Genomic DNA, 20,041 nt, shown 5'->3' with positions numbered 1-20,041 from the left:
TATCATGCACTGGCAACTGGAATAAAACACCTCTAAATTTCAACATGCCATTAAGATCGATAGTGAATAAACTAAGAGAATATTACTTTTACTAAATGAATTATGAGTGAATAAACTATGAGAATATTACTTTTACTAAATGAATTATGGTATAACAATGAAACAATATCAAACAGATTTTGTATATTTGAGTACAAAGCCCTCAAAAGAATATTGGGAGTTAAATGGCAGGACAAGATTAGAAATGAAACTATAAGAAAGATTACTTGAGTGTCCTATGTGGATGAGATCATGGTGAGTAGATGGAGATGGTTTGGGCATGCTCTTTGCACTCCTTAAGAGAGGTTAGTTCACCAAAATTTCAACTGGGCTCCACAAGGCAATAGAAGAGTTGGAAGACCAAGGCCTACATGGCTGAAGACTATGAAGCATGAAGTAAGAAATGATGAATGGAGATAGAGACGACTGGCAAAAACTAACCGAGGCTCTTTGCGTCAATAGGCGTGGGATGAGATAATGATGATAGTGAAAAACTATATACTGTACTTTTATATGGTAAAATTAAAATAGTCTAAGTAATAATTATTTCTTAGCAAGAGAAACACATGACATTTAGTCCTTTGCCTTAATAAGCTGATTTAAAAAGTGTAGACTGTAGTCTCAAAGAGCTTACAGTACAAACGTAAACAATGTTAAAGACGAATATTCGATAGTTTTATTTCATAATAGCTTACTACGTGAATATTGCAATCATTATTGGATACAGTTAAGTGAAAGTGTTATTGAAATCTTGTTTATTTAAAATACCACTGTATTTTTTAGACATTGTAATTGGACATTTAGTTTGGTCAATGGCATAGCCTGGCTGAACAGTACAGTACATACATTAATTAGTATTCATATTTAAACTTTTCAATTTGCATATACAGGATGTAAAGATGTGTCTTCAGTAAAAGTATCTTTTGGCTTAAAAAGTTTTTTAAGAGTATATAATGGGTTTATGAGAGTATGAGGGTTTATAAAAGCTTAAATTTATAAAGAAAATAAAACCTGAAAAATTTAAAAAATCATGAAAAAAAATTCTGTACAGTATATACTTAGCGTTTTTCTGCTATCGCGAGGAGGTCTGGAACGGAGCATGAGCGATAGCCGAGGAATTACTGTATATATATTTCATAAAGTAATTGTTTGGTATGGAAGGTTACCTGAATCATTTTACTCCTTGATTGGGGAAAGAAGTCGAGAAAAGGATTAGAATTCTTACCTCTCATCTTAGACAAGATGCATCTTGTCACGTGAAGGAGCTACACAGGCCCTAATGGAAATATGTCAAAGGACTAGTGGGTATACTCTCATAGATAGTGGACTGTGAAGGTTGTCTGGCATTTACAGATTCCTATCTCAAGAACCAAGTTCACTTTAGATAGCATATAAGCACGCTCACAGAACAAAGAAGCAAATTGTACAGAAGTCATATTGCTGAGGAAATGGAGAGTCTAAAACCTATGATTGTCAAAGGTGAGGTTTTGAGTTTTCTCAGAACAAAGGTAAAAAAAAGACTTCTCCATCCTTCAAAGTGACTACTATCATGTAACTTGTCTATTGATTGTATTAAAGATTGTACAGAGCCCTTTATGGTAACCTGGGAGATCTAGAGACAGTCCATACAGATGGCTTGAGTTCTTGCATAGGACAAGACTGCTCATAGCTCCTCATGTACATCGACAATTCCAACAAGGATGAAAGCACTAAGACCTTCAGTCTAATGAACTGGCTCAAGGCTGAGTGATACCCTTTCACCACTAAGACTGAGAGGAGCTTCTCTCAACAAAGGTTGACTAGAAAGTCTGCAATCAGCTGCAGTGAATGTTTTGAACAGAGAACCAACTGCAGAAAATGGCCCACCTTGCTTGATGAGACAGCTGCAGAGGATTTCCACAGATATACAGACATCATCTATGCAGTCCCTTGCAAAAATCCTTTCCCTAAGAGGAGATGCTGGAGAGATTACACATGTGAAATAATAGGGATGTAACAGAGTTGTGGTACCTCTGCAGGTGGGGGTTTGCTATACAGGTTGGACCACAGGAGTCTTTCTCTCAGTGCCTCTTCTAAGACCATCAGCAGGTCCTGTGTACCATTCAGCATGTGGCCACTTAGGAGCCACCAGGGTTACCTTTCGATTCATGGTAGTCAATTCTGCTGAATACCCTTCAAATAAGGAAAAACAGCAGAAAAGCATAAATGCCTAAGTTTACCCAAGGATATTGAAAGGCATCCCCTAGTGCCTCTGATGGGTCTGGGACCAGTGAGCAGAAGACCATGAGATTCTTGTTAAACCTTGTGGCGAACATGTCATTTGACATGGAATGGGATGACAGGACCAGTCTGCTTCTATTACTTTTCCCTGATGTTTGAGCTTGTAGGCAATCACATTCTTTTAACCCGAAATAAATTTTGCTGACAGCTACAATGTAATGTCTATTGCCAAAGAATTTGTCTGGATTGCCAACTCATAGAGGTGCTGTGAAACAGTACCACCTTTCTTGTTGACAATTGCCACTAGAGTAGCGTGGTCTCTCCTCAACACTAAGAAGCGGCCTATCAAACAATGTCGGAATCCTTGCAACAGTAGAAGTATTGCTTTCATCTCAAACAGCTTAATGTGCAGGCGATTCTCCTTCTCGGACCAGAAACCCAAGGCAGTTTGATTCCTCAGGTGTACACCGCATCCTTCCTTAGATGCATCTGCGAATAGGAGCATTTACGGAGGAAGATACTCCAGCGGAAGTTCTCGTGAGTGTTTGTTTGTTGGCCGTCGGATGGACTTTGAAAGACTAAATATGCAAACACTAAGCGTGAATAACATAGATTTTACAGTGAGCAAGCGGGCAAAGAACCTTGGTGTATTATTGTTAATGAAGGATCTGATAAACCTTACAGTGAAAATAGCTGGCTATCATTTAGGAATATAACATTAGTAAGGAAATACTTTGATGATGAATCTATGAGAAAGCTTAATCATAATCAGCTAGTGAGTAAATTGAGGGAGCTTCAATTGATCATGAATCATGCTGCAAGGCTGATAAAGGATCAATGGATGAGCAAACGAATAACTCCTGTATTAATAGAACTGCACTGGCTTCTGGTCAAGGCACGAATTGTGTATAAATAATGCATTATGGTGTATCAGGCTTTAAAGTTTGGTAAGCCTCAGTAATTTAGAGATGTGCTTGTAGATTTTAGAGTAGATACTGACATTGTCTTGAGACATGGTGCTGAAGTGAATGGAATACTGGAGACGAGGTTTCATAAGCAAGTCTGGACAAACAACATTCATTTGTAGTGCACCTCGTCTTTATAATAAACTTCCCACTAATGTTAAATCGGCTGAGACTGTGAGCATCTTTAAGATGAGGCTAAAAACGCAGCTCTTCACTGCATCTTACGATTTGGAGAAGACATTGATCAAAGAAGACTTTATTCTGTAGAAGTTTTATGTGGGGAGCTTGGAGAGCCACCATGTGGTGGCTGAAAGCCCCCTGAAGCCTTCATATATATATATATATATAGGAGAGAGAGAGAGAGAGAGAGAGAGAAATTCATGTTTCTTTTGTCATACGTTTTTTGTTTACCATATACCTTATAAATTATACATCATAGAATACTTCTGTCACAGGAAACAAATGGATATTTTCATTACATTTTTGTACAATGTAAAGTCCATTATCACTGACGAGTAGTTTGATATCTTTCGACGGCTATTTATCATGGAATTACGGCATTACATAGTCACTTCAATGGATATAAAGTATTCTTTACACGAAATTCACAGTGCTTTACCATTATTTTAGAGAAAACTATATAAAACAAATTTCCAAAAAATTACTCTACAATCACTTCACAATGAATGGAAAAAATATTTCTCTTGTTTAGAGTTAAATACAATTAAAAATAAAGCAAACTTTTGAAAAATTCATTCTGTAATCAGCAGTAAAAAAAATAAACATGGAAATGTAAGTTATTATAGAATTAGTGAGCAAGTATATCCGATAGTGACAAATCTTGTATATACTTGAGTAGCGGATCCATGGCCTTGTAGTGAAGGGGTTAAAGAGAGACTAGAATTGTGGAATGCAAGGGTTTAACAGCAGAAGGAACTAAAGTGTGATTTGAGGGTTAGTGTGAGGCTTTCAAATCTGTAGAGCATAGCGTTCGTTCTGAACCCTTACTGGACTTCTGAAGTTTAATAAAGGCAGGAAGTGATGTTAAGAACTTACAAAGCTCATCACTATCAAGAGATGGCTGAACTTGTGTGTTGTCTAAAAGGAGTGTCAATATTGTTGTCACTCCCATTAAAATCAACTAGCCTAGTCTTCAGCTTTTCCTCTAAGCTGATAGCAAAATTCTTGTTCAGGTTGTGGTGGCCTATTGGAAACATCCCTGCCTGGTGATCTACCCGACCGGGGTTTGATTCCCACTCAAACTCAATAGTTTCTCTTGCTTGAGGGTACACTCGGGCACGCTGTTCTATCTTGTTTCTCTTCCTCTTGTTTTGTTAAAGTTTTTATAGTCTATTTAGGAGATACTTTAATGTTGTAACTTCTTAAATATTTATTTTTCCTTGTTTCCTTTCCTCACTAGGCTATTTTCCCTGTTGGAACCCCTGGGGTTATGGCATCCTGCTTTTCCAACTAGGGTTGTAGCTTAGCAAGTAATAATAATAATAATAATAATAATAATAATAATAGTGTGTGCAACCTCACCATCCTTGTAGACTAAGGAGAGGAGGTTTGGGGGAGCCTATAGGTCTACCTGCCAAGTCATCAACAGCTATTGCCTGGGCCCTCCCTGGTCCTAGCTTGGGCAGAGAGGTGGCTTAGGCCCTAATCATATGCATTGTCCTGCTAGCTAGAGCATTATCACTGTTCCTTGCCTCTACCATTTATGAGCAGTTTTTAAACCTATAAACTGTTAACTTGATCAGTAACAATTGAAAATATTTTGGGCACAGAGTGAAACCCTTCACAATGGTTATTTAAATCACAAAAGGAATGTAGGTCATAAACTCCCTCAAATAATTCCCATGCACATTCCACACAATAAGTGCAAACTAAATCAGGGGAAGACATATTTGAGTGCTGTAAGTAAACAACCGAAGTCTTGTCGCTCCCGGTAGACGGAGCTAACTGAAAACTATATTTCACAATGTGACAACCTGGTCTTTCTACCACTTACTGATAGAAGACTCTAATCCTTTGTTAAGAGCAGGTATTGTCTAAAGTGAAAGAAAATGGGAATTTCTTCAAAATTTTTAAAATCTTACAATTAAGTGTTGGTTAAAATGGGCTTCTGGAGAAGCAGCAATATGAACATCAGAGGAGTTTCATAGAAAAAAATTAGTTATATACTGTAGTGTAGAGTTCATTAACTAAACGTAACAGGTAGTAACATTTCAACTGATTCCCGGAAATTTCAATCAACATAACACCAGATAAGAAAGGCCAGATTGCTCTTACATATGTAAGTTTCTTGATTGTACAGTACGTTGTTCTAAATTCAATTTACCAATGGATATATTCATCTTATCAATATGTAAGTAACCATCAACTATAAATACAACGAAAAATACTAAAAAACTTGAGTTGGATGATGATCAACATACATCTACATCAAATTAGAAACAATTATTTTTACAATACCCTGTTTAGGTGAAAAATAACAGAAATAATTACAAGGTACTTATGTGCATGACATTTACTTGTTATAATATAAAAAATGAGACCGTAAAATGCCAAGACTGTATCCTACATAATGTTTATAAAACTAGCCCAGTATGAATAAACCTAATCCTCTATACACAGTCTTCTCAATAACTGTCAACATAATAAGGATTATCAGGAAATGTATAAAGGCAGGTACAATCTATGCCTAAGATGAACTAAACAACTATGATGAAAAATACTTACAGTTGATGCTAACATTGAACCACCAAACCATACAGCATATCGTTGCATCTTGTGGGCTATAACATTCACATCAATTGGCTTTGGCTGAAAATGTAAAAGTTGAAATATAATAATAGTAAAATCTTGCTCATCTACATTTTCAAAATATTACTATCCCAAGATAACTGCAATCTCTGATATGAACAAAATTTATCTAATTTCAATTTAGTGATGTAATTTTTACTGATTCTTACTACAACTTTCCTTCATGGGCTTAACAATAAAAAGTATATGTTTCATGTACAGTACTGTAAAACTATAAAAACCTCATTCTTGATATTTCAAAGTACATAGTTATTTTAAAAAATTCATCAATAAAAATTTATGACAATACTAAAAAAAATATGGGCTCTCTAAAACACTCAAAGCCTGATTTTCAATCCTTATCCCTTGGAACAACTCTTTTCCCTATCTAAAATTTTTCTTCTTCCTTTACATATCTGACAACAATGAATATAACACCATTTTCAGTCATCCAAATTTCAAATGAGTAGTCACATGCCAAGAAATTGTATGTTTTGAGTTTGTCAATTAGATCATGCAAAAGCAAAAAAATTGAGAGCTGATATAATGAATGACTTTTCATAGTGTCTTTCAGTTCTTGGCATCTTTAGACCTGGCTGAGGCTACAAAGAATCCCTAAAGGCAGCAGAAATACAAAAAGCTCAGGGAATATGAGACCATTTAATGTTGGAACAATAGTGGGAAAATGTAAGAAAGGATAGGAGACAATAGCTAATGGAAACATGGGTATTTTTTTGTGAACAAGAAGTTAAATATACAAGAGTTGAGACAAAGAACTGGACCTGTCATGAAAAAAAAATAAATTCTTTGCAATAGCAAAGAGAGACAAAAGGAACTTTAAATACTAGCCAAAGATGAATTGAATGACAGAATAAAAGTGGGACTAATAAATAAAAAAAGAGGGATGATTAAATGTGGTAATTCATGTATTCTCAGTACACTTATCAAAATCAGGAAAATCAAACAGATAGTAGCAGGAATTTCGATAAAGTTGTCAGCTGCAGTGACAGAAGTGCTACAGTCACACTGAATGCTTATTGAAAGAAACCTAAATGGTTACAGTATAACTAAGAGTACTGTATATTTTGAGGATGAGATGAGAAGATATAGCTAGGGAAACAGGAACCAACAGTACTGGGATTCTCCCAGAACTGAAGATTAAAGGTGAAATTTAAAAGTGAAAAGCAATATTTAAGGGATCCAGGTAAGGAAGAAAACAGATGCATACAAGATGGGAGCTACAAGCCTATAGAAACATAGAAACAAAAAGAGTTCAGAGGAATTAAATCAAAAGGCAGTATGTATGGAAGTGATCTTATGAACTCTAGAAAGGCCAAGGAAATCATTGAAAAAGAACTAGATCTACTAAAAGAGCTTATTTCACATCCAAACCTGTAAAGGAAAGCCGACACAAAAATGTTGACGATAAAGATGATGATAAAAGTGAAATGGGAACAAAGGAACAAACATTTGAACTAGTATCTTTAAAATCACATGAATAGAAGGAATAATTTGAAAACAGTAATTGGAAAGAAAACGGAGGCAATGAAGAATATAACAGTTGAAGAGGTTAATTTACAAATCTGGATTTGCACTATGCTTTATATTTTCCTAAAATATAAACATGAACCATTTACATGAGTACTCTTTCAGTGAATCCTAGAACAATCATCAAATCTTGGTAACAAGAGGGTCAACCATTGATGTGAGACATAAATGGACACATTCCTCATCTGACCCCTTGCCAATCAGTTCTTTTGGCATAGATACAAGAAGGGAGGATTAGATTAAGGTTAATTTCATTATATGAGACAGGTTTCCATTCTATGAAAAATGGAAATTATTCAAATTTTTTTATTTGTTCCTATGAGGATACAAACCCTCATCACTTACTGTATATGGAGATTCACTCCTCAGATGGAAGGTATTTTCCATGCACAGACATGCAAGTTCATCCTTTCCAAGGAAGATCTGCTTCCCAATAAGGCACGTAAGCAAGACAAGGTACGACTCCTGTAACCACCAACACAACCCGCCATATAGGATGCAAGGCCAATATGACAATGTTCCCTAGAATGACCTCTAAGTGGCTATACTCTAGATCATTCATAGAGCCTGACATACGGTTACATGAAAATTCCACCCAGAAAATTCCACCCAAAGAAAATTCCACCCTGAGAAAATTTCACCCAAGAAATATTTCACCCAAGTTTATTTAGTGCCAAAATATAAAGTTTCAGAAGAATGCCAAAAAGAATGGTTAACAAGCAAACAACAATAAAACTTTTTTTTTTATGAAGAAAAATTTATGAGCTATATACTTATGTTTCACACAGAATATATATTAAAAAAATTGCATCTCCAATAAGAAAGAGAAAAATAGTTAAAATTATAAAAAATTAAAGAAAAATTAAATTTAATGAAGGTTATATGCAACACTTAGAAACTTCAAAATATCATTGACAACGAAATATCTGACACGGTGTCTAAGTCTGGCATTGATACTTTTGTATTTAATTCTTTGATTGTTGTGATCCCCTAGAGTAATGTGAATCATTTTTATTTGAGTCAGGCTTTCTTCCTTTTGCAATGCGGCACAAAGTTTCCAGACATTTGGGTGTATGCTTGCTAACGACAATCGTAGAGCACTATGGAAACCTTCAACTCTATTATTGGACCGTGGTATACTTTGCATGACCTGTTCATGTACATTCCAGACCTATTGAGAAAAGGGGCTCTCCTCTTCTGCGGTTGGTTCCTCTTCCTTGGTACACACCAAACTTTGGGTCATTATTATACTGTGTTTTTCAGCCAATCTCACATAACTTTCGCAAGCAAGATTGGCCAAAATGAAACAAACAACCGTGTATAGAAGTATTATGAAACACAGTTAAAAGACACGGTGGAGAAATGTATATCGAACAATGATATGCACTTTGAAGAGTTGAGTCCACAGCTGTGGAGATGATTTAAATGCCCAGTTGTCAGAATTATTTTGGTAATTCATTATTTTTTAGATACTTCATTTTAAATTGTTTACTTAAGAACAACCATTTTTGATAATTTCAAATTTTTGTTTGCTTATTAAGAACTCTTATTTTGGTAATGCATTCATCTTTAGATACTTTGTTTTAAATAGTTTTTTACTTGGGTGGAATTTTCTTTGGGTGGAATTTTCTCTGGGTGGGATTTTCTTTGGGTGGAATTTTCTTTGGGTGGAATTTTCTTTGGGAGAGATTTTCTGGGCGGAATTTTCGTGGGAGGAATTTTCATGGGTGGAATTTTTCTGTCACGTGACATACATCTTCATAAATCATGAAATGATACTGTCTCAGATGGTAACAATGTCAAGAAACCTTTAAGCATCTATGTTCAATTTCCCATTCCCCTCTTGTTTCAAAGAAATATGGAAGGAAGCCCATTCCTTCAATAAATAATTTCCTCAGAATTTTAATTTATTGGGCAATATGCACCAGGTCCAATCAGACAAAGAAGCCCATTTCTGCAAAAAGGAAAGAGACAGAATGGGGTGGGATTAAGCATTACCTGCTATACAATATTTCACTTCAGTACTCCTTAGAAGATACTGTTCTGTCCAACATGAATTCAGGTTGTTACAAGTGTGAACTTCAATTGACACTGGAGACACTAATGAAAGATCCACACAGGTGGGATGAGCTTCTTCAAGAATGATACAAAGTCTGTCAAAATTTTGAGTTGCTTATTCCTAACAAAACAGAAACTGCACAGAACAGTCCCTGCATTTGTTGATCTGAGAGTTTACAGAATGAACTCTTAACTCATACTATGATGATCAACATGCCTTGTTACTTCATCTGCTGATGGGGTAAGGTATGTGACTTCTCCCAGTTTGTTACAATCCTTAAATCCTGACAAAACAGAAAACTATTGTACTGCTCATGAAGGCGATGTAAGTCTATCTAGGAAACCAAGAGCAGGACAGCATGTCCACAAGTGGCTTCTCTGTCAAGAACAGACATTTTCACCCTATAAAGAGAAAAAAAAAGATTACAATTAAACAGCCAAGATGGGACACCCAGTGTACATGTATACAACCTAGCGGCTAAAGTCAAAGTAGCTTCTCAGTGTGATGTCGAGGGGCAGGGCTTTCAAGGCACCCACCCGTAACTACTAACACCTCAATATGAACCTTAACAGCCAAGTTCCAGTCTGGGTGAAATCATACTCCTATCAAAGGACGAGGGTTTGTATTTGTGTAAGAACAAACAATTATTAAGTGTTGTTACGAGAAAAAGAAAAAAAGTACAATACCTATTAACTAATTATAAACCACTGACTATTGAAAGGCTAAATGAAAATGAATTATTTTTACTTTGATTCAACAATAGCCATGATACTTGGTGATACATAATGCTATTGATCATTTAAATTCCTTTATATATAATTTTCAATTAGTCAAATCCTCTTACCTTAATTCGACCTCCACTAAGTTGCTCTGTGATGCGTAATCGAGCATCCACAATTCTCTTCAAATCTCGTTGTAGACGACGATCAAAGTCTTTAAACATAGTTGATCCACCAGAAAGAACAATATTCTTGTAAAGCGGTCTTCTCACATCTATAGGACAGTTCTGAATAACATTGTCTACAACCTCACTAATTGGAGTTGTGAAGTCTGGATTGGCAAACTGAAATATAGTACAAGAACATTTAGGGTAAAATATTCTTTGTGATGAGTTACAATTACACCACCAGCTTCAAGGTACATGGAAATCCTTGAATTCACTGCCCTCCAACTCTCTCAAATTACAGTATTTAAGCTTCAACAGTAGAAAATAACAAAAATGACCTACTTTCAGGTAAATAATTGGTCAAAATCAAGATGTACAATGCCCTGCTGTTGATAAATATGTTATTTTCATTAGTAAAATAAATTTTTGAATATACTTACCCGATAATCATGTAGCTGTCAACTCTGTTGCCGACAGAATTCTACGGTAGGGATACGCCAGCGATCGCTATACAGGTGGGGGTGAACACCACAGCGCCATCTGTGGTCAGGTACTCTAGTACTTCTTGTCAATACCACCTCAATTTTTTCCTCGGTCCACTGGTTCTCTATGGGGAGGAAGGGTGGGTCAATTAAATCATGATTATCGGGTAAGTATATTCAAAAATTTATTTTACTAATGAAAATAACATTTTTCAATATTAATCTTACCCGATAATCATGTAGCTGATTCACACCCAGGGTGGTGGGTGGAGACCAGCATACATGTTAACACAGAAGCTAAGTATCCCGTATTTTATTTTATTAGTTATTCAAAAATAACATAAAATAAATAAGTACCTGGTAAGGAAGACGACTTGAACCATTACTCTGCCTTTATTAAGTACGTCTTTCTTACTGAGCGTAGCGGTCCTCTTAGGATGCTGAACGACTCTTAGGTGCTGAAGTATAAAGGGCTGCAACCCATACTAAAGGACCTCATCACAACCTTTAACCTCGGCGCTTCTCAAGAAAGAATTGACCACCCGCCAAATCAACAAGGATGTGGAAGGCTTCTTAGCCAACCGTACAACCCATAAAAAGTATTCAAGAGAAAGGTTAAAAATGTTATGGGATTATGGGAATGTAGTGGCTGAGCCCCCGCCTACTACTGCATTCGTTGCTACGAATGGTCCCAGGGTGTAGCAGTTCTCGTAAAGAGACTGGACATCTTTGAGATAGAATGATGCGAACACTGATTTGCTTCTCCAATAGGTTGCATCCATAACACTCTGCAGAGAACGGTTCTGTTTGAGGGCCACTGAAGTAGCCACAGCTCTCACTTCATGTGTCCTTACCTTCAGCAAAGCAAGGTCTTCTTCCTTCAGATGAGAATGTGCTTCCCTAATCAGGAGCCTGAATAGGTAAAAAACTGAGTTCTTAGACCTTGGAAGAGAAGGCTTCTTGATAGCCCACCATAAGGCTTCTGATTGTCCTCGTAAAGGTTATGACCTTTTTAGATAGTACCTAAGAGTTCTAACTGGGCAAAGTACTCTCTCCAGTTCGTCCCCCACCAAGTTGGACAGGCTTGGGATCTCGAACGACTTAGGCCAAGGACGTGAAGGAAGCTCGTTTTAGCAAAAAACCGAGCTGCAAGGAACATGTAGCCGTTTCAGATGTGAAAACTATGTTCCTGCTGAAGGCGTGGATCTCACTTACTCTTTTAGCTGTTGTCAAGCACACGAGGAAAAGAGTTTTTAATGTGAGGTCCTTAAAAGAGGCTGATTGGAGAGGTTCAAATCTTGATGACATAAGGAACCTTAGGACCACGTCTAGATTCCAGCCTGGAGTGGACAACCGACGTTCCTTTGAGGTCTCAAAAGACCTAAGGAGGTCCTGTAGATCTTTGTTGGTGGAAAGATCCAAGCCTCTGTGGCGGAAGACCGCTGCCAACATACTTCTGTAACCCTTAATCGTAGGAGCTGAAAGGGATCTTACGTTCCTTAGATGTAACAGGAAGTCAGCAATCTGGGTTACAGTGGTACTGGATGAGGAAACTGCATTGGCTTTGTACCAGCTTCGGAAGACTTCCCCTTTAGACTGATAGACTCTGAGAGTGGATGTCCTCCTTGCTCTGGCAATCGCTCTGGCTGCCTCCTTCGAAAAGCCCCTAGCTCTTGAGAGTCTTTCGAAAGTCTGAAGGCAGTCAGACGAAGAGCGTGGAGGTTTGGATGTACCTTCTTTACGTGAGGTAGACGTAGAAGGTCCACTCCTAGAGGAAGAGTCCTGGGAATGTCGACCAGCCATTGCAGTACCTCTATGAACCATTCTCTCGCGGGCCAGAGCGGAGCCAACCAACGTCAGCCGTGTCCCTTTGCGAGAGGCGAACTTCTGAAGTACCCTGTTGACAATCTTGAACGGCGGGAATGCATACAGGTCGAGATGGGACCAATCCAGCAGAAAAGCATCCACGTGAACTGCTGCTGGGTCTGGAATCGGAGAACAATACAACGGGAGCCTCTAGGTTATCGAGGTAGCGAACAGATCTATGGTTGGCTGACCCCACAGGGCCCAAAGTCTGCTGCAAACATTCTTGTGAAGGGTCCACTCTGTGGGGATGACCTGACCCTTCCGGCTAAGGCGATCTGCCATGACATTCATATCGCCCTGAATGAACCTCGTTACCAGCGTGAGCTTTCGATCTTTTAACCAGATGAGGAGGTCCCTTGCGATCTAGAACAACTTCCACGAATGAGTCCCTCCCTGCTTGGAGATGTAAGCCAAGGCTGTGGTGTTGTCAGAGTCCACCTCCACCACCTTGTTAAGCTGGAGGGACTTGAAGTTTATCAAGGTCAGATGAACCGCCAACAGCTCCTTGCAATAGATGTGAAGTGTCCTTAGCTCCTGATTCCATGTTCCCGAGCATTCCTGTCCGTCCAAAGTCGCACCCCAGCCCGTGTCTGATGCGTCAGAGAAGAGACGGCGGTCGGGTTTCTGAACAGCCAAAGGTAGACTTCCTTGAGAAGAAAGCTGTTCTTTCACCACGTGAGAGTAGACCTCCTCTCTTCGGAAACAGGAACTGAGATCGTCTCTAGCGTCATGTCCTTTATCCAGTGAGCCGCTAGATGATACTGAAGGGGGGGAGGTGGGGTCTCCCTAACTCGATGAACAGTGCCAGCGATGAAAGTGTCCCTGTTAGACTCATCCACTACCTGACTGAGCATCGGTTCCTTCTCAGCATGCTCTGGATGCAATCTAGGGCTTAGTATATCTTTGGGGTCGACGGAAAAGCCCGAAAAGCTCGACTCTGAAGATCCATACCCAGGTAGACAATGGTCTGGGATGGGACGAGCTGGGACTCCTCAAAATTGACCAGGAGGCCCAGTTCCTTGGTCAGATCCATAGTCCATCTGAGAATCTCCAGACAGCGACGACTTGTGGGAGCTCTTAAAAGCTAGTCGTCTGACGGAGCCGGACACAAGATCATGGTACTGCTGCACAGTCTGTGAACTGTCAACCATGGGGAAGCGAGGAAGTACAGTGACAACCCGGAGCTGTCTAGACTGTCTGGGTCGTACAGACAACTCCTTATCGGGTTGCTGAGGTTGCCGCACTGCGTCACAACAAGACACTTCTGCTGGTTGTTGAACGTCTTCCCAGTGACACACTGACTCCGTAAACAAAAAATCCTCTAACAAGGACTAAGCTTGGACTGCATGTCTTGCAACACAGCTCAAGGTCTATGGGAGCAGGTGTGGTAACAGACGGGGTTAGCGACTGAAGTGGAACCATTACCCTCCCTGGAAGCATGCTATGCTTAAATAAAAGTCCATAGGAGGCTAAGCAGCTAAAGGCTCCTCTCCAAATGACAGAGTCCTCAAGGGAAAATCAGAAGGAGGGAGAATAGCACTTTCTCATCTACAGGAACCCTATCCGAGAAAAGCTAAGTTCTCTCAGTGAGGGTTTCACTGGTGCAAAAGCAGCAGACTAGAAGGCAACGTTATGAAACTGCTTGACAGTCTAGTGAGTTGGCAACAACCAAAGATGTGTGACTGAGAAGCATGCGGTAAGGTATGCAGAGCATGCTGTATGTAGAGCATGCTGTAAGGTAAGCAGAGCATGTTGCATGGCGTGCGGCTTATGCTGCATGGGATGAGGCTCATGCTGCATGGGATGAGGCTCATGCTGCATGGTATGAGACTCATGCTGCATGGGATGAGGCTCAAGCTGCAAGGGATGAGGCTTATGTCGCATGCGTTGAAGAGGATGCCGCATAGTATGAGGCTCCTGCCTCATGGGTTGAGGCGGTTGTCGCATAGCATGAGGCTTTTGCCTTATGGTTTGAGGAGGATGCCGCATAGCATGAGGCTCCTCATAAGCCTGAGGCTGCCTGATGGGTAGAGGAGGATTTTTTAAAGAAATCTGAACCTGACACTAATCTAGCTGTCCGAGGATTTACCTGGTGAGACATCAGTCTCTGTACCAGCGAGTTTTACCAGATTTCCCCGGGCCACCACGTGACACAATTGGTAGTAATTCATTCAAATTACCCCTAATGAGTCAATATGGATAAATATCAACACAACATCGTGTTCAAATAGAAATAAATTTCTACCTCATACTTGGGATCGAACGCTAGCCCCTTCTAATGAAAGGCCAGGTCGAAACCAACCATGCCACGAGAGCCCATTCAAGAGTTGAGGTTCTTGCCTCAAGAGTGGAGGTGGCTGCCGCAAGAGTTGAGGTTGCTGCCTCAAGGATGGTGGAGGTGGCTGCCGCAAGAGTTGAGGTTGCTGCCTCAAGGATGGTGGAGGTTGCCGCAACGCAAGAGGTTGCTGAATAGCGCTGGTATCTGGCAACTCCCAGTGCGGCAGCTCACGCGTGGAGGTAGGTTGAGGAACCTCAACCTCATACGTCTGGCAGGGTGGACTGCGCAAAGGTGGAGTTGAGGTTGCTGCCTCGAGGATGGTGGAGGTTGTCGCACCGCAAGAGGTAGCTTCCTCGAGGATGGTTGTAATGCAAGATACTCCTGCCTCAAGGGTAGAGGAGGTTGTAAGGCATAAGGCTCCTGCCCCCATTGTTGAGGAGGTTGCTGCGTGGAAAGAGGCTCCTGCCTCAAGGAAAGTGGGGGTTGCTGCACAGCGCTGGTATCTGGCAACTCCCAACGCGGCAGCTCACGCATGGAGGTAGCTTGAGGAACCTCAACCTCATACGTCTGGCAGATTGTACTGCGCAGAGGAGGAGGAGCGCTCGCAGGAGGAGGTGTATTAACCTTCTCTGCCTGAAACTCCCGCATCAACACCGCAAGCTGCGACTGCATTGTCAGCAGCATAGACCACTAGAGTTAGAGAAAGACAACAACAAACGGAGCTACTGTCCGTTGAAACTGAGGGTCTAAAACAGCTGGTGCGGCAACAGACGGAGTTACTGTCTGTTGCGATACCACCGTGCCTCTCTGGGAGGTGTGCAGTTGTCGTACTGCAGCAAGTCCGAACTGACCCAGTGCTAATGGCACCACCTAGGAGTTGGACTTGCGCGGAAGGGACCGACTTGCACTTAAAAGCTGCAAGATTTGGTCCATGGTTTCTGCGAGAAACCTCTTCCGCAGACGAGGAATAAATGGGCTCTCTCGTCTTTGTGTGGGTGGGGAGATCACGTCGGCTACGTGAGTTGGTTACACCCGAAACCACGGAGGGAAACGTCTGTTCGTCGATCAAGGCCTGCTGAACCCATAAGTCCTTCGACATTACTTCTCCCCTGGGCTTGGGAGCTTGTAAGAGGTCCCAGACTAGGCGAACAACTGGCACGAACAGACGAACCCTCGAACGCAACACTGTAACACTTTGCGTGTATCACTTTATCACTTTTGATTTTCTGTTTGCACTTATTTCACTGAACTCGAAACTTTAAGTGGTTTGTACCTGAACCACGCAATTCTATCCTTCATTAAAAGTTAGTAATTGCGAAAACAGTATTACAATGTAACAGAAAAACATAATGAAAGATAAATAATTCAGTGGCTGGAAAAGAGATTAAACACTAGATCAAATAAACTACGTTTAAAATCTCTCACCGCATAAAGTCTGAGAACAAGAATAAAACTCTAGAAACGTTTACCTTCTTCCCCTAAAGAGACTAGGGAGAAGAGCAAAAACGATAACAACGTTACCCGCTTGAACGAAACGTTTATCCTCCTCTCTCTCCCTCCGTCTCTATCTCTCTCTCTCTCTCTCTCTTGACTTAGCACCTGAGAGAAGAGCCCAATTATATATATCGTTAAAACATATTATTGTTAAAGGAAAAAAACTGAAAGGTTTCCCAAATAAAAATTTCCTTTATTAGAATAGAACCATTTAAGCTAAGAAAGAATGAACAAAACGCTAGAATCGGTTTACTCTTACTGCAACGTGACACCGTGATAGACTCTCTCTCTATCGTAACGATAGAGCGCAAGTTGAACGTTCTGAACGTCAACAACTGCAGAGACAAAACAAAACGTTAGTTCAACTTTGAAAACAGTGCAAGACTTTCAAAGAAATTCTTTCAAAAACATTAAAATGGCATAATATGTTAACAGGTAAAAACGAAATGACGAGCTCAAAGTTAATTAACTTCGGTTCCAAGAAAAGACCGCCTACTATTAGGAAAGGTCGAATATAAACAAATATAAAAATTAATTTTAATAAGTTTATAATAAAAGGAAGTTAATCAAAGAGGCCTATAAAAGGCGGAGAGATATAAAATAAATCTATAACTTTGTTAAGCAAAATAAAGAGAGTCTATACTCTCTTCGACACCAACACTTCCGTCTAAGGGAAGGGTCGGCCATTTAAAAGTGAAAGAGAGTTCATACTCTCTTCGTACCAAAATTAAATCAAAAATTAAATCAAATTAATTCCAAAAACTTGCTAAGCTAATGATATAGCTTTCTGAATAGCGAAGGCTAAACTCTAGAGCAAATACATCACCAAATTGTGAGCAATAACTCCAGAATCAACAGCGTATCCATGTAGGTCTAGCCGGAGGCACGACAGAGGAAAAATTGAGGTGGTGTTGACAAGAAGTACTAGAGTACCTGACCACAGATGGCGCTGTGGTGTTCACCCCCACCTGTATAGCGATCGCTGGCGTATCCCTACCGTAGAATTCTGTCGGCAACAGAGTTGACAGCTACATGATTATCGGGTAAGATTAATATTGAAAACTTAGTGTTACATATCCTCCTTCAATGTACCTTATTACTATGCTCAGGATCCTTAACTGTTTGATTAATTAACACTATTGACTTGAACAATTTAATTCTATGATGAAATTACTACCAAGTTACATGCAAGAAGATAAAAAGTACTGCTTTGCTTTATTATGTATATATACAGAATACCAATTCTTATCGATGTACCATCTTTTATACTAATTTAGAAGATAAAAAGTACTGCTTTACTTTATTATGTATATGTACAGTATATCAATTCCTATCGATATACCATCTTTTATACTAATTTAAAAAAAAATTTACACAGTACATGTACAGTACAGTACTGTAATACTTTTCCACTTCTAAAGTAAAGTATAGATATACCAGTTACTTTTCTATTTGTTAGTTTTCTTTTAAAATTCACATAAAAACTGATTTCTACATTTCATATTTCATATTGAGCGTATGATAAGAGTTGATAAGGAAGCGATGTGGAATGTGGAATTGGTGAAAGGTTGTTGCAAGCAGCGAAAAGTTTCTACAAAGGTAGTAAAGCGTGTGTTAGGATAGGAAATGAAGTAAGCGATTGATTCCAGTGAGAGTGGGGATGAGACAGGAATGTTTGATGTTGCATTGGATGTTTAACTTTTATGTTGATGGAGTGGTGAGAGAAGAGAATGCTCGAGTGCTTGGAATAGGATTGAAACTGGTAGACGAGAATGATCATGAATGGGAGGTAAATTAGTTGTTGTTTGCATATGATACTGTACTGGTTGCAGACACAGAAGAGAAGCTTGGCCGATTAGTGACAGAATTTGGAAGGGTATGTGAGAGATGGAAGTTGAGAGTTAATGTGGGTAAGACTAAGGTTATGAGATGTACGAGAAGGGAAGGTAGTGCGAGGTTGAATGTCATGTTGAATGGAAAGTTACTTGAGGAGGTGGATCAGTTTAAGTACTTGGGGTCTGTTGTTGCAGCAAATGGTGGAGTGGAAGCAGATGTACATCAGAGAGTGAAGGAAGGATGCAAAGTGTTGGGGGCAGTGAAGGGAGTGGTAAAGAATAGTGGGTTGGGCATGAATGTAAGGCGAGTTTCTGTATGAGAAAGTGATTGTACCAACTGTGATGTATGGATCGGAGTTGTGGGGAATGAAAGTGACGGAGAGACAGAAATTGAATGTGTTTGAGATGAAAAAATATGCCTGGTGTATCTCGAGTAGATAGGGTTAGGAACGTAGTAGTGAGGGTGAGAACAGGTGTAAGAAATGAGTTAGCAGCTAGAGTGGATATGAATGTGTTGTGGTGATTTGGCCATGTTGAGAGAACGAAAAATAGCTGTCTGCTAAAGAAGGGGATGAATGCAACAGTTGATGGGAGAAGTACAAGAGGAAGGCCAAGGTTTGGGTGGATGGATGGAGTGAAGAAAGCTCTGGGTGATAGGAGGATAGATGTGAGAGGCAAGAGAGCGTGCTAGAAATAGGAATGAATGGTGAGCGATTGTGACGCAGTTCTGGTAAGCCCTGCTGCTTCCTCTGGTTGCCTTACATGACAGCAGAGGTAGCAGCAGTAGGGGATTCAGCATTATGAAGCTTCACCTGAGTACGGATAACGGGGGAGGGTGGGCTGTGGCACCCTAGCAGTACCAGCCGAACTCGGTCGAGTCCCTTGTCAGGCTGAGAGGAACGTAGAGAGGAGAGGTCCCCTTTTTTCATTTGTTTGATGTCGGGTAGCCCCCAAAATTGGGGGAAGTGCTTGGTATACGTATGTATGTATATTTTTTTGAAAAGCATTGACACCAAAAGGCAAGGTTATAAAGTTGCAAGTAATATCATCCCTGATATTTGACAAACAACTACTTTGGTTTCAGTTTCTGTATCATCTGAAGTAATGCACACCAGAACATCAGCTAGGCAAGGCAAACCCCCAGTAGGGTGCCCAGTCACAACAGTAACCTCCCCAGTAAACAGCTTAAACTTACATTTAGAGGCTCGGATCGATCTACCGCCATGCAAATGCTAAGTGAATGTGTCACCATTGTACAGTACTAGCCAGACAATTTTTTCCTATTGCAAAATAGGATTCATTAAAAGTAATTGATGGTAATTCCAAACACTGTATGTCTTATGTAAGAAAAAAATCAAGGAAACTATATTTTTTTAATTAATGCTCTTCCAGTGAGCATTGTTGATTACAGAAAATAAAATACATTTCTGAAATCAGAACTACCAATTCTTAAAAAAGAAATAGACGATGACTAGAGGTAATGAAATGCATTACAAGAGGTCCTCTGGTTACAACAGTACCGAGTTGCAATGATTCAGCCTATCAAGGTATTTGGTTAATG

General features: G+C 39.8%; 1 protein-coding gene across 1 annotated transcript in view; it reads right to left on the bottom strand.

The window, feature by feature from the left end:
* The window catches only part of Arp3 (Actin-related protein 3), a 76,458-nt gene that overhangs the window by 4,231 nt on the left and 52,186 nt on the right, over positions 1-20,041 (bottom strand). The window contains exons 7-8 of the mRNA XM_068387082.1: positions 10,484-10,702; positions 5,970-6,053 (exon numbers count right to left, since the gene is read on the bottom strand). Of these exons, the coding sequence (XP_068243183.1) occupies positions 5,970-6,053; positions 10,484-10,702 (303 nt within the window). The remainder of the gene's footprint in view (positions 1-5,969; positions 6,054-10,483; positions 10,703-20,041) is intronic.

Source organism: Palaemon carinicauda, chromosome 14 (genome assembly GCF_036898095.1).
Source record: "Palaemon carinicauda isolate YSFRI2023 chromosome 14, ASM3689809v2, whole genome shotgun sequence".
Taxonomy (NCBI): Eukaryota; Metazoa; Arthropoda; class Malacostraca; order Decapoda; family Palaemonidae; genus Palaemon; species Palaemon carinicauda.
Note: the sequence above shows the minus strand (reverse complement) of the source record. Positions and strands in the feature narration are given on the sequence as shown.